Source organism: Aquila chrysaetos, chromosome 23 (genome assembly GCF_900496995.4).
Source record: "Aquila chrysaetos chrysaetos chromosome 23, bAquChr1.4, whole genome shotgun sequence".
In the NCBI taxonomy this organism is placed as follows: Eukaryota; Metazoa; Chordata; class Aves; order Accipitriformes; family Accipitridae; genus Aquila; species Aquila chrysaetos.
In genome coordinates, this window is record NC_044026.1 from 15,186,266 (window position 1) to 15,211,126 (window position 24,861).

A 24,861-nucleotide genomic window follows, 5' to 3' on the forward strand; every position below is an offset into this window, starting at 1 on the left:
GGCTAAGCACCTTATTAATGCTATTAATTATAGTTCATATGAGAGCAGATGAAATAATCTTACAGTCTAAAAATGGAAAAAGAAATGATGAATGAATGAATGAATGCAATATTATCCTCTTCTTCCTTCCTCCCTTCTTCCCTTCCTTCATTCCTGATTGAGTATAGGAAGAGAAATGGATATGTTCAGAAATTGTTTTTGATGTAAATTGCATTACACTAATTTAATCCAAAACAGATCACTGCAAAGAGTTTTGGAGCCCCCTGTAGACTTGCACGCAAGCTGTGTAAAGACACACTAATTCAACACCACTTTTGCAAATGGCTGTTTATTGTTCTGTTAGCGGTAGCAAAACTACATATCAGTTCTTAATCCTTTGTGGAACAATCACAAGTGAATGGCTTAAGTGTAGAAAAGTCTCAGGAATTGTAGTCTGGCACAAGCTAGGTAACTGTAGAGTGGGGTTCTTGTCTGGATATCTTTATTATGTGAATGCCCTGCAAGCTGAAAAAAACTTAACTGCCTCTCTGCCATGATCTTTTGACCTGTCTTAGGATCAAGTCATGGCAAGAAAATATTACCATCCTCTGATGTTAATGAGAAGAAAAGGAGTGGAAATAAATCCCAATGCATCTTACATGTAACTTGTGTTTGAAATATCTTTAAAAGGTTTGGTAGAGTTATATATGAAGAGAGTAGCTCTATCTCCCTAGTACAAGAGGGATATGGAGCTACTGGACAGTGTCCAGCAAAGGGTCATGAAGGTGATTAAGGGACTGGAGCATCTCTCCTGTGAGGAAAGGCTGAGACAGCTGGGACTAGAGCTCTGTTCAGCCTGGAGAAGAGAAGGCTGAGGGAGGATCTTATCAATGTATAGAAATACCTGAAGGGTGGGTGCAAAAAAGATGGGGCCAGGCTCTTCTCATTGGTGCCCAGTGCCAAGAAGCAATGGGCACAAACTGAAACACAGGAGGTTCCCTCTGAAAATCAGTGTCGTGGTTTAACTCCAGCCAGCAACCAAGCACCACGCAGCTGCTCACTCACTCCCCCCACCCAGTGGGATGGGGGAGAGGATCAGGAAAAAAAGTAAAACTCGTGGGTTGAGATAAGAACGGTTTAATAGAACAGAAAAGAAGAAACTAATGATGATAACACTATAAAATGACAATAGTAATACTAAAAGGATTGGAATATACGAGTGATGAACAGTGCAATTGCTTATCAACCGCCGATCGATGCCCAGTTAGTCCCCGAGCGGCAATCCCCGCACCCACCACTCCCCCCAGTTTATATACTGGGCATGACATCACATGGTATGGAATACCCCTCTGGCCAGTTTGGGTCAGCTGCCCTGGCTGTGTCCCCTCCCAACTCCTTGTGCCCCTCCAGCCTTCTTGCTGGCTGGGCAGGAGAAGCTGAAAAATCCCTGACTTAGTCTAAACACCACGTAGCAACACCTGAAAACATCAGTGTGTTATCAACATTCTTCTCATACTGAATCCAAAACACAGCACTATACCAGCTACTGGAAAGAAAATTAACTCTATCCCAGCTGAAAACAGGACAATCAGGAAAAACTTTTTTACCCTGAGGGTGACTGAGCACTGGTACAAGGTCGCCCAGGCAGGTGGTGGAATCTCCTTTCTTGGAGATATTCAAAAGCCATCTGGACATGGTCCTGGGCTCCAAGTGTGCTTGGACAAGGTGACCTCCAGAGGTCCCTTCCAACCTCAACGATTCTGTGATCCTGTGAGATGCTGAAGAAAAAAAAGCTATTCACTAAAGTCAGTTCATATTTTGAAACAAAATCAGACATAACCTTTAAGAGTCAGTCTAGAGGAACCAAGGAACTCTTCACTGAAGCAAACAGAAGCAAGATACTCTCATGATATACTCCTCCTCTCCTCCTCTCTTGTGAGACCCCCCCTGGGTAGTACATCTAGCTCCAGGGTTCCCAGCACAAGACAGACATGGACCTGCTTGAGCAGGTCCAGAGGAGGAACACAAAAACAGTCAGAGGGCTGGAACACCTCTCCTGTGAGGACAGGCTGAGAGAGTTGGGGTTGTTTAACCTGGGGAAGAGAAGGCTCCGGGGAGACCTTAGTGGGGCCTTTCAATACACAAAGGGGGCTTATAAAAAAGATGGAGAGAGCCTTTTTACCAGGGCCTGGAGCGACAGGACAAGGGGCAGTGGTTTTAAACAGCTAGAGGGGGTAGGTTTAGATTTGACATAAAGAAGACATTGTTTAAAATGAGGGTGGTGAGACACTGGACCAGTTTGCCCAGCGAAGTTGTGGATGCCCCATCCCTGGCAGTGTTCAAGGCCAGGTTGGATGGGGCTTTGAGCAACCTGGTCTAGTGGAAGGTGTCCCTGCTCATTGCAGAGGGGTTGGACTAGATGATCTTTAAAGGTCCCTTCCAACCCAAACCATTCCGTGATTCGGTGTTACTACAGCGTTGACAAATTTTAAGGATGCTAATGATATCTGAAATAGGGTTTCCTTACAAAAAAGTACAGTGCCTAACCTTTTTTAAGTGAAAGTACTTATGTAATTAAAATCTTGGATATCTGAGTAAATTGAACCTTACCTGAGGAACATTTATGACTTGTCAAAGCATTTGTGATACTCTGCTAAACAACTCTCAGGGGCAGTATGTGGCAATATGGGCCTATAATGAAATACGGCAAGACAGAAGTAAAGTATATGTCATTGAGAAAGGCCAGCTAGGGTACAATCTAGTAGGACTAACTGAAAATCAGACCACTTTTCACACTATTTTTCTTTAATTCATCTGTTATTATGATTAAGAATCGTCTATAAACATGTATGTTCACACAGCACTTTCAAAGAGGAAGTGAAGGGCAAAAGCTCCACCAAGTCAACTCCAGATCTTTGTGGAAACATCTAATTTACTTGTTCCATAATTAGATTTTCCACTGTTGTAAAAGAGATTATATCAATACGTATGTGCAGGGTTATGCTGTGGCTTTTAATTCCAACAGTGGCTAAGTGTGAGATGATAACAACTAAATGCTTATATGCCTTTTATCTGATGAATGTGTGCATGTTTAAATAGATAATAGGCAATGTATGTGGATTGATCACGTCCTCTGCTTTTAACTTCTGTTCAACTCTGGAGTGATGTGAACCAAGGGTCTAAGTGGAAACCATTACAATTTAATAGGAACCATTTTTATTGACCCCTGTGGCTTTTTTCTCTGTTTTAGTAATAGATGTACCACTGCTCTAGTAATAGATGGAAAGAATGTTTTCAGAAACAAAACGAAAGCTACTTTTGGAAAATTGTAAAATATTTAGAAGACAGAAAACTGAACTGTGCCCACAAGGCTTTTAGTAAAATTCTTGCTCTGATGAAGGTATCATAGTCTAAAGCATTCACAAAACAAAAAGAAGGGTCTAAATGTTACAGGCAAAGAATTCTTGAGGTTCTGAAGCATGTTACAGTCCAATTTTTCAGTTCTTTTATGGTTTCATAATAGCATGTGATCTGCCTTCTATTTCTTAACAAAAGCATTTTCTTTCTCATTTTAAAATAATTATTTTAAACTTACAAGGCTATCAGCTCTTAAACTTGACTTATTATTTTTAATTACAAAGTACTTAAAATATAATTTTAATATTTATTTCAAGTTATTCTGCCCTGAAATTGTATTGCTAGATGTTTGGGGGTTTTTTAATGTTCTTTCCTATATTGAGCACTAACTATTCTCCTTCTGGGAAACAGCATAGTATTGGTAAGTTTCGTCTGAAATCTATGTCTCTTCTTTTACATATAATTGTTAGTGGCTGTTGTGGTAAATTCTTACATTTTTCTTTTACTTTACATTGTTTGTATGCTTTCAGCCTCTATTTAGAATCCTACTCTATTAGGATCAATCTAAAAATGTACCCCAAATGTTCTGAGAATTCTGAATTATGCTAAAAATCAAAATAATCATTATTAATATGAAAGGAAAAAAAATAAATTCCTATTGCTTTGAGAAAAAAATGAATGAGCTATCCTTAATATTTTTTTTTTTTTTCAGAAAAAAATCTTGTATGCAAAGATAAGCCTAATTTATCATGGCTTTTCACCTGATGTAGTCATTTGTAACAGTGCAAAGTCGATTTAAAATATGAGCAAAGCAGAATGATGCTATGTTATCAGAAGTGGTGGCTAAGCAGGCTTGTTTTATCCAGCTGTTGTGAATGTGACATGAATTTAGCTGAGCCTGAAAACATAAAGATGGAACTAAAAATCTGGAGAGTGATGCCTGATGCTAACGGTGCATTCCTTGACCTTGCTTTCCTGAACTTATACCAGTATACATCTCAAGTGTAGAAGGTTTATTTTTAAGCTTTTTGGTATCATTAAAGATGTTCAGCAGGCATCTCTTAGGAAGAAGGTACTCAGCCAATACAGGTACTCTGTGACTAGAACAGCAATTTCCCACCCTGTTCTGCCATCCTGCTCTTACCCTAACATTAAGAGACTGTTTCTTCAGCTACGACAGTAGTTAAGCTCTTGAAGCACATTCACTCTTTAGGTCAGATCTGGGAAAATTGTCAATAAGGGTGCAGATTAAAGACATTTGTGGTTCTGCCTTTTATGATGTGGATGCTTTCCAGTTACGATCTGGGCTAAAACCCAAACTCATTTCATATGTCACTAAGCAGCAATGACTTTCAGTCACTACTGAACAGGACTGAGTTTAAGAGGTGACTAAGTGATGGAAGACTCCCATTTCCACTGTGATAAGCCTCCTGAGCTACCTAATCCTCCTTAAGTACAGTTTCCTTTTTCTATATTACATCTTTGTACACGGCAAAGCTCTTTCTTAGAACATTATTTACAGGATTACAAAGCACATCTTAAGCAGCCATTCCTATAGCATTTTTTTAATCAGTCAAGTTTAAATAATGTCTTAGTAATGCACATTCCATGATGGAAAACTTCAGTGTAATGCAGCTTGTGGTAGTAGTGCTGGGTTGTTCAAAATTTGCTGCCAGCTGCTGAACAGATTTCATTTGCATCCGATATTGCAAGGGTTAAATTGTCAGCACAGGATGTGTTAGTGCATTGTGCATTTTACTTTACAAAAATGTAATATAACTTTCAAAATTTTAAAGGCTTTCCATTAGTTATAAACCTCTGAAAATTGGGTCTAATACAAAACCAGTGAAATGACATTTAACATTGTGATCAAAATGCTCTAATCAGTGAAAAGATTAGCATTGCTCTTGAGACAAGCTAATTTCCATTAGTAGGAGAAAGGTCAAAGCTTGTTTTAGATAAGCTAGGGATACGAGAATCCCAACGACTCTCCAAGCAATGAGGATAGGAAGTTCTCTGATGAAATGTACTACCAACCTTTTGTCTAACCTTTGCCCCTGAAGTTTAATTTCACATGTAAATAGTATGGTTAGATTTTGCTCCTTGCTTAAGGTGGGTGGGGAAAGTCATTATCAGTGGGATTAAGAACACAGTAAAGACTTAAGCCAAAATTGACCTGCAGGAATACAGTGATTTCTATATATCCTTGGATCAAAGTTGCAACAATGAAACTGAATGGGGCTAACTTTATCCAAATTGTAGACAATCTCCAAAATACAGACTGGGAAAACAGTTTAAAGGAAGCTACTAAAGATTTTGCTGGTGGAGTGCCTCTGCATAGCAACCTTTTTAGTACAGATACTGTGAAGCTAAGAGAAATTACATTTGCCCTGTCCCAAAGAAACTCTACAGGAATTCAGTAAATCAGTCTCCCAGAACAAGGGATCAGGATAGCAGACTTTGCTTGCTTTGGCAACAGTGTCCCTGTTGTGAACCTGAAACCTTCAGCACTGACTTATGGACATGATTTTGCCATCCTTTTTCTTCAACACTTGGACACTGAAAGCAATATCTGTCTAGGTATTTACAGAGCTTGTAATCATGGTTTTAAGAAAGGATGCAACTGAGCTAGGAGGTGAAGGGTGTTGCTGGCAGAAGTTGTATCTCTATGAACGAAGTCTAAACGTGAAACAGAGGAGCAGAGAAACTAAAGATGTTAAGCATTTTTAATCTGGGCATTTAAAACTTCCCACCTGTCGTGGTTTAACCCCAGCTGGTAACTAAGCACCACGCAGCCACTCACTCACTCCTCCCCACCCAGTGGGACGGGGGAGAGAATCGAGGGGAAAAAAAAAAAGTAAAACTCATGGCTTGAGATAAGTGCAGTTTAATAGAACAGAAAGGAAGAAAATAATAATGGTAATAATAACAATAATAAAATTACAATAATAATAAAAGGATTGGAATATACAAAACAAGTGATGCGCAGTGCAGTTGCTCAGCACTCACCGACCGATGCCCAGTCAGTTCCTAAGCAGCGATCCCCCCAGGCCAGCTCCCCCCAGTTTATATACTGGGCATGACAGCACACGGTATGGAATACCCCTTTGGCCAGTTTGGGTCAGGTGCCCTGGCTGTGTCCCCTCCCAACTCCTTGTGCCCCTCCAGCCTTCTTGCTGGCTGGGCAGGAGAAGCTGAAAAATCCTTGACTTAGTCTAAACACGGCTTAGCAACACCTGAAAACATCAGTGTGTTATCAACATTCTTCTCATACTGAATCCAAAACATAGCACTATACCAGCTACTAGGAAGAAAATTAACTCTATCCCAGTGGAAACCAGGACATGACCCACACCCCTTCCTTGTACCTTCAGATAGTTTTGTGGTGAATTACCCAGTACCTTAATATAACTGATACAGTCCATGAATTCGTATGAACACGTAGAAGGCACAAGTGAACATTGTGAGGCTATGAAGTCAGGTACTCAAAGATAGGAAAAATCAATCTTCCTATGCTTGTGTCTTATGGTACAGTTTTTAAGCATATGTTTACATGCCATTTCTTTTCCCATTGGAACCCTGTCTCCTCATCACAAAGTGCCTTCTTAATGAGCAGCTACTCAACAGTAGGTGTATTCCTCATTGTTAAATATGAATTCTCATGTTTTATTTAACACACACTATTGAAGTTCCGTTTTGAAGCCAGATTTCTTTGACATCTCTCATCTTTTTTTGTGGCATTACTTCACTAGAGTATATAACAGATTCGCAAACAAGCATTTTCACAAAGTCTTTGTAAGATAGGGGAATCGCATTAATCTGTTTCCCAGAAGAAAAAGTGAGTCACAGAGATGATGTTCAGGTTTACCTTCTGAGGTATAGCTTTGCTGCCAGTCACCCACTAATCCAGCTCTGGATCTATAGTAAAGCATTAGGACTTTAATTCAGCTGGTATGGGAATGGGGAAGGGGGGAAGCAAGCCATTTATTCTTCCAGGTCTTGATCCGTGTTGGAGGTGGGAAATGGTTAGAATGTACACCTGGACTCAGGAACTCAGATTTTCTTCCGGTCTTGGGGATTAAGTGGTATTTTTTAAGGATAATTAAATATCTTCACCAATGTATAAACTATAATGATATGAACAGTTTCTGTGATGATTGTGGAAATGTCTTACAGCCTTTTACCATTTATTCATAGCTGGCTGCATCTCATTTAGCTGTAGAAAAAACCTAAAACTGACCGTGTGCATTTCAGTTTCAGTGATGATACTGAGAATCGTAGAGGTTCTTTTAAAATCATCCCTGCAGTTTCTTGGAGAGAGACGTGAAACCTTTTCATGCTTCTTTTGAAATGTATGTTAATTATTTTGAGACCATACTGTTAAAAAAGAGGGGAACTAATTCTCAGTGAAAACAGTAATCATACAATAAAGCTTATGGCAATATCGATTCTGCGTTGTAAACTACTGTTCATTGGCAGGCTGGTTCCTATTAGGGAATTGCCATGCAGAAATTTCACGCTGCTGAATCACAAAACTCCAATTCCAGGTGGTAATAAGCTCTTATTGATGAGGTTGGTAGACCTGCCTTTTTATTGACTAAGGCTGCGGTTTTTTCAATGGTGCATTTGACTGCTAAAACAACCACACTATATAATAGGCAGGCTGGTAATACTACCAAAGATCGTGATTCTTCTAGAAGCCAGTTGTGTATTTTGCATTGCAGATAGCTTTTTATCACTTTCTATATAATAATGAAATATAATAATGACATAAATAATGAACTTTTTAAGGTTAGGGAAAGCACTAGAGTGATGATGCTGTGACTAGTGAAAGACAGTCTGGTAAAGTGATACCTTTGCTCTTCTCCAGCTTTTTCCCTCACTACTTGATTGTAAAATAAGGCATTTATGTTTCACTTTAGGATGCTGTTTAAGAAAAACTGATACTGAATCTTTATTACACTTTCCTACCTGTTGGTTTTTTGGGTTTGTTTTTTTTCATGTTACTGTTTGGGGTTTTTTTTTGCATATTTCATTTAGTGTACTCAGGGTATTTTTTACTATTTTGAATGCTTTCTTTTTGTGTTCTCTTTCTTTTGGCTTGGTTCTTGTATTTGTATACACACTTCTCTTTTTAAATCATTCCCTCTTCCTATCCACCTGTGGAAGTTTCTCTATAACATTTCCTCACAAAGAACGCATCGTAGTAACCCTGAGAACACCCAACAGATTTTACGTTACAGTAGTAACATATCTCAATATCCAAAGGAACACCTGACCCCTAAGGGCTGAGTTGCTTGCTTGAGATGATGAAAGAGAGACTCCAGGATAATCAAATCCCTACCTTAGACCAGCACGAAGGTACATTCCACACCTTCAGTGGATCTTGCAGCTTGCTGCTACCACAGGAGGGGAGGCAGAACATCCTTCCCTCCCTTCCCTCCTTTTCCCTAACCAGCCTCCAGGGAAAGCAGAAAGAGGAGAAGCATCTTCTTTTTTCAGCAAGTGCCCCTTTAGCAAACTACTAGATGGACTCACCTATAATGCCACACTTAGTTTGCATAAAATTATGTGTGATTAACTTGGCCCTTAGGTAGGACAGTTTACATGGTTTTAAAGAACTGCTGCCATTTCTGTGTGATGAGGATAAAGGATTTAGGCTCTTCAGGTTCTTGTATTTCAGTGGATGGGATATTTGTGGGTTAGAAATTGATTTTACTTCCACTTCTGAATCAGACTAGAATTTAAAAACAAAGCAGGCAAACAAGAAATAACGCACCTGTAAATGTGCTTTAATCTTAAAGAAGAGAATGGCCTGGCCCAGAAAAGCAGTATGAATTTTGTCTTCCTGCAAACCCAAAGAAAACTTAATGCCAGATGTTTGAAATAAATGAGTAGCTCAGGATGTCTCAGCATTTCTAGCAAAGTCATGGAAGGTACTATTTTTGGCAGTGTGAAAAGTATAGCCATGTGTATAGTATATGGCTGTGTGAAAGGTATCAGAGTGCTTCTAACCCAGAGTACAGTTGATTTTGGCACCACAGAACAGCAGAGCACACATTAAGTAAGTAATAAATGAATATGGTTTTTTCTTTACAATTCGAAGAGATATAATTTATCTGTTCAATTTGGTGAATGAAGAATGGACACGAGCCAGCAATGTGCACTTGCAGCCCAGAAAGCCAATTGTACCCTGGGCCGTATCAAAAGAAGCATGGCCAGCAGGTCGAGGGAGGGGATTCTCCCCCTTTGCTCCGCTCTGGTGAGAGCCCACCTGCAGTGCTGCGTCCAGCTCTGGGGTCCTCAGCACAAGACAGACATGGACCTGTTGGAGCAGGTCCAGAGGAGGGCACAAAAATGATCAGAGGGCTGGAACACCTCTCCTGTGAGGACAGGCTGAGAGAGTTGGGGTTGTTTAACCTGGGGAAGAGAAGGCTCCGGGGAGACCTTAGTGGGGCCTTTCAATACACAAAGGAGGCTTATAAAAAAGATGGAGAGAGACTTTTTACCAGGGCCTGTAGCGACAGGACAAGGGGCAATGGTTTTAAACAGCTAGAGGGGGTAGGTTTAGATTTGACATAAGAAGAAATTGTTTACAATGAGGGTGGTGAGACACTGGACCAGTTTGCCCAGAGAAGCTGTGGATGCCCCATCCCTGGCAGTGTTCAAGGCCAGGTTGGACGGGGCTTTGAGCAACCTGGTCTAGTGACAGACTTCCCTTCCCATGGCAGGGGGGCTGGACTAGATGATCTTTGAAGGTCCCTTCCAACCCAAACCATTCCGTAATTCTGTGGTTCTATGATCTTTGTAAAATCATCACATCATACTGCAACTTTCAGAAACATTTAATAATGTGTAATGTCAAAAGGTATAAAAGACCCATTGTCATTACATTTTTTCAGATGATCATTTTGTAAAATTCTGGTACTCCTTAGCTCTGAGGTTTGTAAATCTGAAGTTAGAATTTCTTTTGTCAGCTAAGGAAGTCAGTGATTCAGTTTCTTGCTGACAACTTGGGTCAATAAGAAACCTTTAATGAATGTATTCAAAAGTTTGCTATGGGTGTTAAATAGTAAATAGCATTCTCTTTAAAACAGAAACAAGGGATAAAGAAATAAAATAGAGTGCCTTGAGAATATCAGCAGCTTTGATAACCGATGTTTGAAAACAGGCCTGTTCTGTTTATAAAACTCTTTCATACATAATTGAGCTACTTCAGTGGCAGCCGGGAAATGGATTTTAGCAAAATGTCTGTGGTAGGTCTGTTACCATCTCTGGAGATGAGGCTTCTTTCCCTTTTGGTAGATTCGTTTCTTTCCCTAGATGTCAAAAGAGATCTTGGCCCACCCAGTAGTATACATACAGAAATATGGTCATGATGCAGTGGTCCAAAATGAGAGCCTTAGCACCAGGTTCCTCTCTCCCATATTGATACCAACAGTCCCATCGAACTAAGTAGTCAGGATAACTTTAATGTGTTTCCATAGCTGCAATACTAGTTTTATCTTCCTATAAATAAATTTTTGCCTTCCTGATGTGAGGGAGGTGCACTTTCCTCTACGAGTCGAATCTCGCCTTCTTTTCTTGTCAGCTCCTCATATGCCACAAGCAGATAATTTATTCTTTTTTTTTCTTTGCTGTTATTCTTTGCTAGTTCTTCCCAATGGATTGTCACAGGAGATCACACTGTATTTTTTTTCCCTCCACTTGGCTGCTTTTCATTACTTGGCATCTCCTACAATGATCAGTCCCTATTGATAACAGCTTATTGGAACATCATTATTTAAGCAGTTCTGGAAAGACTAGTTTTTAAGAAGGAGGAACAAAAGTGTCATACAATTGAGAGAAAAAGGGTGATATCAATTTGACGTACTTTAATGTTACACCTCCTTTTCGAAGGTGTCTCTTTTTAGATGAGCTAACAGAACTTTTTTACTTAATTTAAACTTTCCTTTTATATATAAACATTTCTCAGTTCCATGAAACTCATGTATTAGTTGTTCTTCCTGAAGAGTTGAAGAAGATACCTTCCTAAATCCAAAGAGAATGAAATTAAATTAAGATCAGGATCTTAATGTAGCAATATAGAAGTGTTTCTAGTTGGCAGGTAGCCAGGTCCCTCAAACTACTTTTGTTTTTTAAAAAGAGGCATTTTTTTAGGGACTTGGTTGGAAAAAAAGAAAGCAGTCACTCGACTAAGCAAGATGATAAATACCCTGATAAATATCTGTTCTTTTTAGCCATGCTGGGATATGTCTTCTGTTTGCGTAGGTTCATGTAACTGCACTGAAGTCAGTGGAACTGGGCTGACTTGAAGTCAACAGCCATGGGTGCTGTTTGAAAAGGCTGTGATTCTTTAAAAAAAATGGCATCACAACCTTCCAAACAATCTGGTTTTTTCTGTTGATTTATTTTTAATAAAAAGGAAAAAAAAAAAGTGTATACTTAGTTTCAAAGTTTAACCACAATGTCAGAAAGATAGTAAACAAATGGTCCACCTTTCTAATATGTGCAAGACAGTGCTAAGTACGTGGCTAGCGATAGCTGGCGAAGCAGAAGAGGAAAGCAGAGGTGGCTGCCAGAAGCTCGCAGGCAGGGAGCAACACCATGCAAGTGTCAAATTCACATTATCTGGAATGTAGAGGGAAAACCAAAGCTAAAGGTAATGATGATATCTATGCAGCTGAAAGTGGGCTGAAGTTTTCCATCTGTCTCATGAAGTCCTGACTGGGGCCGAAGTTTCGAAGAACATAAAAAGATGTGATTCAGGACAGAGTGAAACATAATGTAAATTCCATTGTATCTACCACAGCACATCCTACAGGACAAAGTTTGAACATCTTAGCATGGTGTTATGGGCAAAGTGCTGCTATGATGGCTTTTTTACCAGTATTATTTTAATAAGGCACAAAATTGACAGTTGTCCTTAAAAAAATCTCTAAAACATTTCTACAGGACATATCCTAAATACTCTTGCCAATTTAGAGCTGAGGTAGTCAAGCCCCATATCCCAAATTTCTCAGTCCACTCACATTTCAACTTTTGGGTGATTCTGCTGTAGTTTGTCAACCAATTGTTGCAATAACCCCCAGGTGCTGCTCATAAAAAGTAGATGGCCAAGTTAAAGAGAGCTTTGAGGACTTTCTTGGCAAAAAATACTAGAGAATAATATCACATTTCTCTCTCAGAATGTAAACTGATTTTCTGCTGTGACATTTAATTACTTCCCTTGCTCTATATTAAGTTTAGGAATACATGGTAAGAGAGTAGGAAATAATTGTTTTAAATAGGAGGCACTGGTATAATAAATACACTATCAGGAAACATGCAAATGCTCTATCCTACTGTTGTCGTATTTAATTGTTGAATTTTGATAACAATACGGTCAGTTGCTGAGTATAGCAAGCCATGCTTTTCCAGCACCTTGAAGAGCAGAAATCTGTTTGCTGTTGTGTACTTCCTTCTCGCTGTATGGGATCCTGAAGCACCACTCCGTTACGGAACTATTCATGTGAAAAGCGGAGATTTCAAACCTTTCCTGTTCCAGGCTGTCCATCTATATACGACTTCCTTAGATTTGATGTTATACGTTCAGAAAGAACCAGTCCTTTAAAAAAATACATTAATAGGGAGGGACTAACCCTGTACCTGCATCTCTATCCATAGGAGTAGTGCTATTCCCATAAGGAAGAAATGTGCTGGTTGGGGCTTTTCACGGGTTATTTGCCATCTGTGCTTTGGGGAGTTCACTTTGGCAGTAACTCCTCTCTTCCCCAAATACTATCTATTTACAGTTAGATTAATTTGTTCCTTGTATCTTTGTTAATATTTCAGCTGATCTGCGGTGGTGGTATGTGAGTGATCCTTCCTCATCTCAAATTTAGCCTTCAGATTTATCCTAAACCCCACGTCTTGCTGTGATCCTTGTATGCAAAGCAGAGCCCTTCCAGAAATCTGTCTTGCCTTCACACAAGCAAGTCTTATAGGTCCATTTTTGTAACTTCCCATGACAAACCAAATGACACATAACATTCATATTGTTGAACCTTTGTAAACTCAGATTAGTAACTATATTAGTAATTTCATGCCACATACTTGCTTTATTGATGAGTAAGAATAAGGTAGAGAAAAGGCAAAGAAATGGCCCTGATGATCTCAGGGCCCTCCATGATCTTACACCCCCACCATGTCTTGGGGGCATCAAATACATCTTGGCCTAAGCAGAGACCTCAAGTATTTTCAAAGCAGTTTAAAACGAGAGTGACGTATTTATCTTTCCAGGCCTCAGACCAGAAAAAGGCAGATTATTTTTTTTTCTTGCAGACATCTGCTGTGCTACTGAATATTACTCTGAAGCTTCAACAAAAGCTCTTTCCAGATAGGCTGGGAATACTTTTTCAAGAGCACTTAGATGAATTAAGGAATCAAAGTCCCATTTCATAAGCTAGTGAGCAATCTTCTGAGCTAGTCATCTATGATCAATGAGGATGACCTGAAAAATTATTTGCGTTCCCTTGTGAAAGGATCCTCTGGAGTTTAAATCAGCATAGATATTGTCATATTGAACAAACATGCATACCAGAAGAAAAAAAAAAAAAAGAAAAGAAGGAGAATAATTTGGAAAAAAAGCTGAATCGTAAAGAAAGATTTGTGGCCTTCAACTTATTTGTTGTTTTTTACTAAGTTCAGGATGTCATCTAGAGAAGACAAATTGGAGTTTACATTAATTAGTGGAAAAATCCCTTGAGGACAATTTTCACAGTCAGGCTTGCTTTCTTATTGGTATTAACAGTGTCTATCCAGAGATTCATTCACAGCTAGCATGGTTTGGAGATGGTGATTGCACATTAGGCTTCAAGTGTCTAGTAGTACTTAGGCACAAAAGCCACTGAGTTGCCCAAAAGCAATTAGAGAAGTAGGTGAATTAGCAAGTGTGCATGGTGATGGTCATGTCAAGGGGAAAAAAAACATCTTGTGTTTTGTGGGTGAGTTAATGCACAGCTACTTTCATGTAAGATTAGATTTGCACAATTAAAATCAGAAAACTGGGAAATGAAAATATTTAAGATTTCATGAGGAATATTAATTCGATCTTGATAAAACTCCTCTTAACTTCATGGTATATGATTATAGCAACTGTTTAAAACCTGCTCCCAAATTCAGCAAAGATTAAAAAGTTTGGCTGTTGAAAGACAAGAAATGCTTAGACTCTAATGTCATCCAATTTTATCACAGTTCCTATTTTATTTAATAAAAGTTATAAAAATGATACAAACACATTGACAAATACTTTGAAATTTTCAGAAAAGTGCAGAGGATTAAAATGTGGGGTTAAATTACTTGCCCTGTTTTAAATTCTTCGTAATTCTTCATACTTTAATCTGGCAAAATGTTGGCATTGTGCATTTGGATCTAAGAGCATATACATATTCAGTTTAAAACTGAGTCTGATGTTAATAAATGTTTAAACCTTTGAAGATATAGAGAAGAATTTCTTTTATCACTCCACAATTACTGAATCAATCACCATCAGCATATATTGGAATTATCAAATAGGTGAAGCCTTAACTTCACCTGACAGTCTAATTCAAAAATGAATAGCATCCTTCAGTTGTCATCACAGTTTGCCTAGGTCCTACCTAAAAAAATCCCTTCCAAAATTTGAAAGAAGACATGGGAGACCTCAAAGTGGGGAACTAGAAAGTGTCTTTTGCATTATGCATCTTAGTTGTATGTGTGAAATGGCATCTTATTCTCAGATGTGTGCAGAATGAAGATGCAAATTTACCCAGAAAGTTATCACAGCTGTCATGCAAAATGCAGATTCAATGGACCCTCCTAAAATTGCATGACCATCTCTCATATTTTAGCATTTTAAGCAGGCTAAAAATTAAGATTTACATTAGAAATACATAGCCTTATGTTCAACAGATGTAAGGTCTAAAAGTGAATTTCAAGCAATACATTTATTAGCTAATTTAAATACTAATAAGGAGATAGCCACCAAATAGCTATACTTTTGACCTTTAATGATCCATCATTAGTGTTGTAGTATTGATGTAAATATGAAAACCTTTCCATCCTGCATTGTCTATATTGCAGCTATACTTACAGGTCTTCACAACTTTCATAACCACCTCTTAAGTCTGTGCTTTATTATCCACATGTATTTATATATATCTGAAGTATCATTCCAACTTTCACGTTTACAAAATAATTTGAACCCTATATGAATAAGAAAAATAAGAGATGTGGTACTCATCTCTAGGAAAAACTTATACATAATTATAAGTCAAAAATTAGGTTGATTTATTTGTAGCTGTTAAGCAGTGCATACCTAATCTGCTGTGCACTATGCTGAAAATTTATCCTGAGGGTCTGAAAGACACATTATAAGACTGTATAAACAGTCACAAGCCAATTACAAGTTTACAATTACATGGCAATCCAAATCCAAACAGAAAGCAAATTCGCACTGATAGCTTAGCTGACCCTACACCAAAGTTGCTTTGGTTTTTTTAAAGACTGCCCTTCTCCGAGCGCTTACGCTCATTTTACTTGTCTCACCTTGAGTCTAGAGGAATCCAACAGAAAAGTGTTTGATGTTCTACAGACTGTCTGGACCTAACAACTACTGATTTGAATGGTAATTGTACGTAGTTAAATCTGGGTCAATTGCCTCACCTTACCTCACTGTGAAAAGAATTCAGAATTTTGGGGGCCAAATTCATTCATCGTAAGATGGGTGAGTTGCGCATGGAAATGCTTCTTTTGCTTCACTGACTTTAAAAAATGTTTATAGTAACTATGTCAGCTGTAGATGTGTACACTGTATGTAAATCCACCCTCTGTGTATCTACAATATGCAGAGGTGGAGGAGCTTGATTGTGCTAGCACCAGAGTTTCAGTGTCGGATTCGTCAATCCTACCGCGTTTTGAACTGCCAACAGCAGCGGGTCTGAACTATCTTCCAAGCTGGGGAGAGGCTGTCAGCACACCAGCAGAGACAGGAGACCCACGAGTGCCTTGCGTGCATCCCCAGAGTCCATCCTTGAGTTTAGTTTGATTTGAAAGGATTCCAGGTCATGAAATCAGAGAGGGCTTTGCTATGCAAATAGAAATATATTAACTGTCCGTGATTGGATTTACTGTAAATATGCACTCCTGATCTGAATTAAAACACTAATATAGATGTGCTTTTTCAGAACCAGATGCTACTTTTTTGGCAGAATGTCATGTTGACATCGAAGATCCCACTAACCTATCGTAGGAGGAACTTGGCACATTTGAGACTCCAGCTTTGTACTTTGGAGAAAACTTCAGTGTGGGGGCCGTTTCCGTAGTGTAACTTGAAAAATAATGGTAGCACAGTACGACTGATTCAAGACTTTGCACTGAATCTACACTCCACTTTCTTCCTGGAGGAATTATTGTACATTTTATAATTAGTTACGCATTTATTTTCTGTGCTAGTCAAACAGTTATACTAGCTAGTATTCATTCTCACCTTTGAGGTTCAAATGCTAATGGTCCCCCTGTGCAGAATCACCCCTCGTCTTAGGTGGATGTGTTCTGTTGACTGGCTAGATAATGTGCGGCAATACCAACCTATTGCTTCGTCCCAGAATTTCCACTTTCCAGTGGTTGTCTTCTATCTCTGAATGTTAAACAAGTTGCATGCGGAGTTTATGTACTGTTCACCATATGTGCAGCTACTTCATGTGTTGCTGTCAATGGTTTTATTATTTTCCATCTTTACCTCAAGTGTTGTGCTCAATGACTAGGTCTGAAAGTGATAATTACTTCCCCACTGCAGAGACAAGCTGATTTACATATTTATCAAGGGGAAACTGGATGGCTCGGAGCATACCACAGAAACATTTACATATTTATAACCTGAATTGTACAAACGCTAAAATTAAGATAGGGATGTCTTGGTCTTAGTTACTAAGCTTGTTTTTATACAAAGGTTTTAGTCAGTGGATTTTGTAATCAGATCAGTGCATTAAAGAGTGAAGTATCTTTTTTCATCATACAAAACTAACATAGAGATTAAAATGATTGTTAGCTTGTGAATGGTGGTGTGTAAAAGTTGCAACATTAAGTTCTCATGAGGTGAAAATCTTAGCCTTTGAGCCCTGAAGAGATGAACTGTGGAATTACCTTAATTTAACTCCTGTAGCAGGAAGAGGGTCCCAAGAGGTTTACTATCTAGTGCCTATATAGTTGGATGGCATCAGTATCTTTTCTGGGAGAAATATAGGCTTCCAGATACTTAGGCACGTAGGGTTAATTTGTAGGAGTTTATGCATTTATTCAAAGCACTCCTGGCTTGCCACTCACAGAGGTGAACCCCTTCAGCTGACTACAAGTTAGTTATGATTCTGGTTAATGATGCTATTAAAAAACAAGCATTAGTATCAGTAGGTAATTCTGAAAGAGCAAATAATAAAACAAACAAAGAAACAAACAAACAAAAAACTCCCAAACTGCCTCTTCTAAGCAGAGATGTGGTGGCTGATCTTCCCAGATCACTCTTTGTCCAATAATTGTCTCAAGCTTACTGTAACTTTCGGGATACAACAGAGGCATGTGAAAGTCTGCTGGAGTGGGAAAAGAATATTTATATTATATTTACAGGAATTCCCTTTATCGTCAACTATTTTGTCCTGAGACAGATCCTTAACCCTCCTTCTGAACCCTGTTGTTTCTTCAAATCTGGCAAACTGCTTTAAAGCTTTCCTCACAAGTAGAGACTATTTTGTCCTAATGCCTAGATTACACAAAAGTATTCTGTATTCTAGGGCTTTTTATTCATGATTTCTGCAAGACTCTAAATTATTTCAAATTAATACAAATAACATTTCTGTCCTATTGACTTCAAATGACAGTAAGCTAATTTATGAATCGAATGCATTTGTTCATATGCTTGCTTGACTAAACCTTTGAACAATTTTCCAAATCACTAACACATTTGTAAACACATTATTGTTTTTCAATGTTTGTACCTTGTTTTCAAATGAATAGTCATTTTTTATATATACTCCAGAAATTACATTCAGCGTTAGAGAGGCTGGTTCAGCTACCATTCATGCTGTGTTAGAGAAGTCGAGTAGTGGCATGGCACTCTCGCTTTCCTTCTAAAGAACAGAGCCAATTGCTCTTACCACTCTCACATAGCTATTGCTCCACTGAAATTGGCATTTTCATTTTAAGAATGGAACAACACTTTATAATTTAACAAAGCTTGAAGCAAGAGTAGAGAGCAGAATGTAGAGCAGTCCTCAGTATATTTTGGAGAAAGCTTTACTTAAATTTTGGAACATTGACATACTTATTATAACAAGTAATATCTGAATGCTGTCCTTAATCTGGTTTGTATCTTAAAAAATACAAATGAAAGAAAACTGTCCAATGATCTAATGCCTTTGCTACAGTGTTAGCCACCTACATTGGAGTATACATTCCTAGAATGGCAATAGTAGGAGAAACTTGATCTGAAATTCTAGTTGCTAAATAGCTTCAGAAATTATGCCGTTCCTTCAGTGTTAGATTGAGTTTGTTGTTCAGAAATGTTGTCTTTCCAAATCTGTTCTGTTCAAAGCAGAAAAAATGTAAACGGTAGCATCCACAGAGATCATTGCAGCTGTTAATTTCTTAGAACATGGCTTTCAAGTGAGTCTTTTCAATAAAGAATCCTTCCATTTTTATTGATAATTTCCTACACTGGGGATAGCAGCTATTGTTGCTTGAACAGACCTACAGTTTTCCCAGTGTTTTGTCTTATTTATCCTACACTTTTATATTCTGTATAAACTCTTTACATCCAAAAAGTCTTTTAAAGTTTGTATTGCTTTCTGCTACTGGCAATAGGACTCAAAGGGGATACTAAACCAGGTGAAGCCCTATTCTTGCAGTTCAAGAGCATATGACATATGATACCCTTCCAATCGTATTTTATGGGTGAAGCAATACAGTTTTACCATCTTCTCTTACTCAGACATCATTTATCTGTTCACCACACTCATTAAAGTGTGTTGCTCATGTAGTTGCACGTCTAGCACTTTGGGTAGGATTGATCTTACTGTCCGTGATGTCTAATATGAAGGCATTTAGTTCTGAGCTAGTTGCCTGTCTTCTCTTTTCTAGTCAACAGGTAAAAAAAGCCTTTTTGCAGTTGTGATTCACCTCTTCCACAATTAGGCAGCAAAAATAGGTTAGATGAAACTCCTTCTTGTTCATTAACTGGCATTGCCTGGGAATGTTTATACATCAATTTTAACTTAATTCTAAAGTCTCTGTGAAATCTACAGGAATAATAAGAGTGCAGGAGTTAGAGTAAAAAAGGAATTAAATTGTTATAAGAAAACAGTAAAGGATGTATTTTGCCCACTTTGTAGTATTTGCTTCCAAAATTGATAAAATACTGCATGTGAAAGATATCTGTTCATAGAGATCCACAATACGTTCTTTGCATTTTTCTTCTGTATTGGTTACCATTTAGAAATGCTAATAAGTGAATGTATTGCTTGTGTTAACAGTAGCCACATCATTCAAATGTACTTTAATGGGGCTTATCTCCTGGTAGCACACACTTTATTGCTTATTTATAGTTTTCATTCTAGAAGGTGTCAGTGTTCAAGATGAAAATAGAAATGGAAGTTCTGCTTCATTTCTGCGAGTGCATTGTGATTGCCATTTTCTGACAATAGTGTTATTGAATTACCACTGTTAGTCCATCTGCACTGAAAAATGTTCTTGCTAAAATAAATTGTCATTTTAGCATTTTTTAATTAACCCTAATGTATCCAGTCCTGTTTGTGTCTCAAAATCAAAATGAAGGAAATGAAAGTTTTACCATTAAGTTCAACAAGCTTTGGATGAGATTTTCTATGCATTTTATTGGGGTGTTTTTTCTGAAATGGGTAACATTTGAGTGTCAGAATTTTTTTTTTTTTTTCAGGCCAAGTCAAGCCAACTCAACCTTGTTTCAAAAAAAAAAAAGTAATCATAATGATGACTGCTTTATTTAATTATTTGTGATAGTGAGACATTTTTCATTGCTTCTTATTTTTTCCCAAATTAATTAGGAAATCAAAATGGCCATTATTGAATGACAGCAAATGTCTCTGATCACCAGACATCATTTAATGCAATGTACTGAGTGCAATTCTTGTTTTATTTTCATTTTGTTTTATATACAGGATGAATTTGAAAATCCAATTTCATCAAGGAAAACAGCGTAGGTAAAAAAAATGCATCTGTGCATGTCATTGCACATATATTTCTTCATGCAATCCCATTTATTATTATTGTCGTAGAATCATAAAATCATAGATTGATACATGTTGGAAGGGAACTCTGGAGGTCATGTGGCTGAATACCCACACATAATGTCCTAATTTATCTATATACTCCACTTTTTTATCATCATTGCCACCTTTCCAAGAGGTATTATAATTACTTAGCAAGTACACTCTCCAAACAATCTCAGGAGCCAATGGGAAATTGCCTCTTTCTTTTCTGGCACTAAGTCCACCTGCTGCAGCAAGCGAATGGCTTGTCAGATGGATCTGCATGATTTTCCCTCAACCCACCAACTTTAAAATGTCAGCCTTTGTAACAGATTTTCCTCAGCTCTGTTGGGAAATTTCAACTCCTACGAGGTTTCAAAATTTACATAAACAAATTCTCCTACTCTTACATTTCTTCTTTGCTCCTAGTTTACAAACAAGACCAACAGGTATTACTTATTTAACTGCTGATGTTCCTTTATTCATGACCCAGTCATTTCTGCTGATGAGAAATGAAGACAGTCAACCCTTTTAACAAGGCAGTTTTAGAATGCTGTAACATTAAAAGACAAGTAGAAATAGTAGCAATAATGTAAGGTAACTACTCCTTATCCAGAAAAAGAGCATAGCAACAGAAACGATGATCGGAAAATCGTTAAAGGAGGCTCTGTATTTCAAAGTTCTTATCTCATCCTCTTTGACACAATAATTGGGTATCAGCTGATGAATTAATTCTTACTGGACAGGGGAGCAAATCAAAATTAACATTCAAATTGGACCATTCTTGGATGTTTAAGTAAAAAGAATAAAGATAAAATGGTTGTGAAGACAGAATTATCTTTATATGCTCTGAGATCCCTAAAGGACAAGGTTAAAGCTCATTTGCAGGCTGATGTGGAGAAGTATATTCTTATACTTTGGTTGGTTTCCAGGACCAATAATTTTAGATTCCTAATCAGTATAAAATTTGCTGGAGCAAGTTACAAAGAGTGGCTTCACTCTCATTCATACAGAAACCCTCTTTAAAGAATTCAGTCTAAATAGGTTTGAATGTAATTTACGTTCACTGCAAAGCTCTCCACAGCGCCAAGGTAGTGTGAGGAGCCCTTCGTGAAAATGAAATGTGAGCCCACAGTGCCTTAGAGTTACGGAGCATATCCACGTGGATTCCTCTTTTAAATAGGTGCACGCGTGTGTGTTTATTACCTTGCACATTTTGAGTTTAGTCGATGTCTGTTCTTATTTGATGAGAAATTAGGGACTAATTAGTAGGTTTGATAATGAAACCGTGTGGTCTCCGGAGGCACTCCATACATTAACTTCCTTTTTTTTCTTAGAATGTCTTATTCTAACACTCACACTGAGATTTTTGCCATGCTGCCTCTATAGGTTGCTAGGCAGCAAAGCTTTACCCCCAAACTGTTAGCTCTATTCTTCATGCTGAGACTCTTTCAGATATCCTCAGCGGTTTGAATCTTCTTGCTGAGGGGTTTCCTTGATTGAGAGCAACTGCTTCCAAAGGTCACTGGCTCTCTGTGGATGAGCCCTTTTCTCTGATGTGCACAAATCTTCTCATTTTATACTTCCAAGAAACCCTGCAGCAATTGAACCATGGTCCTGATTGCAACAAGCCTTGTGCAATCGTCCCCTACTGTATGCTGCCTGGTGCCAATTGCTATGTATAATAATGTTTGTATGGAAAGTGATCTTAAAAAGGCAAAAGGACAACAATATTTGTATGTGCCAAGACTAATGAAAAAGCCACTCGAAGTCATTCAAGCTGTTCTTTTTTTCTTTTTTTTTTTTTTTTAGGGCAGGTTCTGGATGTGCTGGAGAAATATAATCTGAGCGATAAAACTCTTGTGTACTTTACCTCTGACCAAGGGGCTCATGTTGAAGAAATCTCCAGTTCTGGAGAAGTCCATGGAGGATACAATGGCATATATAAAGGTGAACATTCTCTGATGATTCTTAAAAACTGTGTCAGAAACTATCATCTCCTTGGTTTTGCTCCAAAACTGTAATGTACTTTGTGGCCAAGGTCAAAACCCCATTCCTGAATAGTAAACTTCTCATGACTGTCATTCTAAATTCAAACGTAGGCTGTAATATAAGGGACTTACTCGTCAAATACAGCAGCTCAACCAGAGTACATGCTCAGCCAGAGCTCTGTGGAGTTTTAACACTAGCAAATACACTCTTGAACTGGGCAGAGATACAGCTTTGGAAGGATGTCAGTTCATAGTACTTTACTATAATGGCTGAATAGCAGAATAGAAAGGAGAAAAAGGTGCTTTGTGAGCCATCAGGAGTCATAAATAGGAACTAAATATGATGGAGTGAGTGGGATCACACAAAGATAGGATATAGAGAAGATGGGAGAACCAGCAACAGTTCAGTGTGTTCATTACAGAAAAAGTGGAAAAGGAAAGTTAAGTTAAAAAAGAAAAAATGAGAGGAGTTGGATTGAGTTTGGGATGGACAAGTTTGACAACAGCCAGAGGAGGACAAGATTTCAAGCAGAAAAGATGGAGCTGGAGAAGAGAGTTTTGAAAATAATGCATAACACGCTTACTGAATTGAAAACTGATTGGGAAATGGAGAGACTTTAGTTAAAATGACAGAGTTTAGTTGTATTCTTTTAGTGCAGGTCTTGTGGAGATCAGTACTCCAAAATCTGTTTGTTCTGTGGAGACTTAAAATGTGTTTAAAGTCTGCCTTACTGTAATACATTTATTTTCTCCCAGTGATATCACACAACAAAGCTGGAAGATACTGCTTTTGTTGCAACATTGTGATCTTGTAGAAAGAAAAATTCCAGCTTAGCAAACAGCCTTCCTCATTTTGTCCATTCCCATATCCCTGGCATGGTGATCCCTTCAGTCAGCAGGAGTGTCATACACTACTGGCTACCTTTGAGGACATGGTTCCAACATGGGGATGAACATAATTATTGTCAGCAATGTATTTTTGAGAAAAGCAGACAAGAAGAGATAATAGGATGAGAGAATGAAGGATGTGGAGACGAAGGAATTTTACTGGATAGCATGGCTATAACATTCAGTCACAGATTGGTCTTAATCAAAGATTATGATTATTCAGTCACAGACTGCTCATAGGCATTGTCAAATATGAAATAAAGGATTCCCTCTGACAAACTACAGAAAACAGTGTTTTCCAGCATGCAAGTGGTGGACAAACAGCATCAGGAAAATAAATGTCAAAATGTTTTTAATAATCTTCAATCTTACTGAAATAGGGTAGGAATGCTTGTTTTTATTATTTTTAATGAAATGCAGTGAATATTCTTGTCCTTTTACCGGAGGTAAAGTTCTTTTCATTTTTTCACTAGGAAGTGGCTGTGTGATTTGTTTTCCCCTCATATTTCAGGGGACAAGATGAAAGAAATCCAGCAGTTTATGGAAAGCATTTACCAAGCTTGAAACTTTTAGTTGCAGAGAGAAAGAAGTAAATTGCCTTTAGGTATGATTTTTAAAAAAAGTAGTATTGCAGAACTACAAAATCACATAGTAGTTGAGTCTGGAAGACACCTCCCAAGGTCTGTAGTCCTAGCCCCTGCAGAGCAGGGTCAGCTAGAGCAGGTTGCTCAGGGCTGTGTCCAGTCTGTGTCCAGTCAGGTTGTGAAAATCTACAATGGTGGAGACTCCACAGCCTCTTTGGGCAACGTGCTCCAGTGTTTGATCACACTCACTGTAAAAAAAGCTTTTTCTTATGTTTAAATGGAAGTTTCTGTGTTTCAGTTTGTGCCCATTGCCTCTTGTCCTGTCAGTGGGCACCACTGAGAAGAGCCTGGCTCTGTTCTCTTTACTCAGGTAGATCCATGTATCCATACAGACGGGTAAGATCCCCCTGAGCCTTCTCTTCTCCAGGCTGAACAGTCCCAGCTCTCTCAGCCTCTCCTCATATGTCAAATGCTCCAACTGCTTAGTCATTTTCATGGCCCTCCTTTGAACTCACTCCAGTCTGCCTATGTCTGCCTTGTACTGGGGAGCTCTGCACTTGGACCCAGCACTCCAGGTGTGTCCTACCAGTGCTGAGCAGAGGATAAGGATTACCTCCCTCGACTTGCTGGAAACGTTCTTCCTAATGCAGCCCAGGCTGATGTTGGCCTTCCTTGCCACAAGGGCACATTGCTGGCTCACGTTCAGCTTGTTGTCCACCAGGACCCCTAGGTCCTTCTCTGCAGAGCTGCTTTCTCGCCGGTCAGTCC

General features: G+C 38.5%; 1 protein-coding gene across 13 annotated transcripts in view; it reads left to right on the top strand.

The window, feature by feature from the left end:
* STS (steroid sulfatase) overlaps positions 1–24,861 on the top strand; it is a 117,440-nt gene that overhangs the window by 49,293 nt on the left and 43,286 nt on the right. For all 13 annotated transcript variants that reach the window (XM_029998861.1, XM_029998867.1, XM_029998865.1 and 10 more), the window contains one exon: positions 22,443–22,580. In XM_029998861.1, the coding sequence (XP_029854721.1) occupies positions 22,443–22,580 (138 nt within the window). The remainder of the gene's footprint in view (positions 1–22,442; positions 22,581–24,861) is intronic.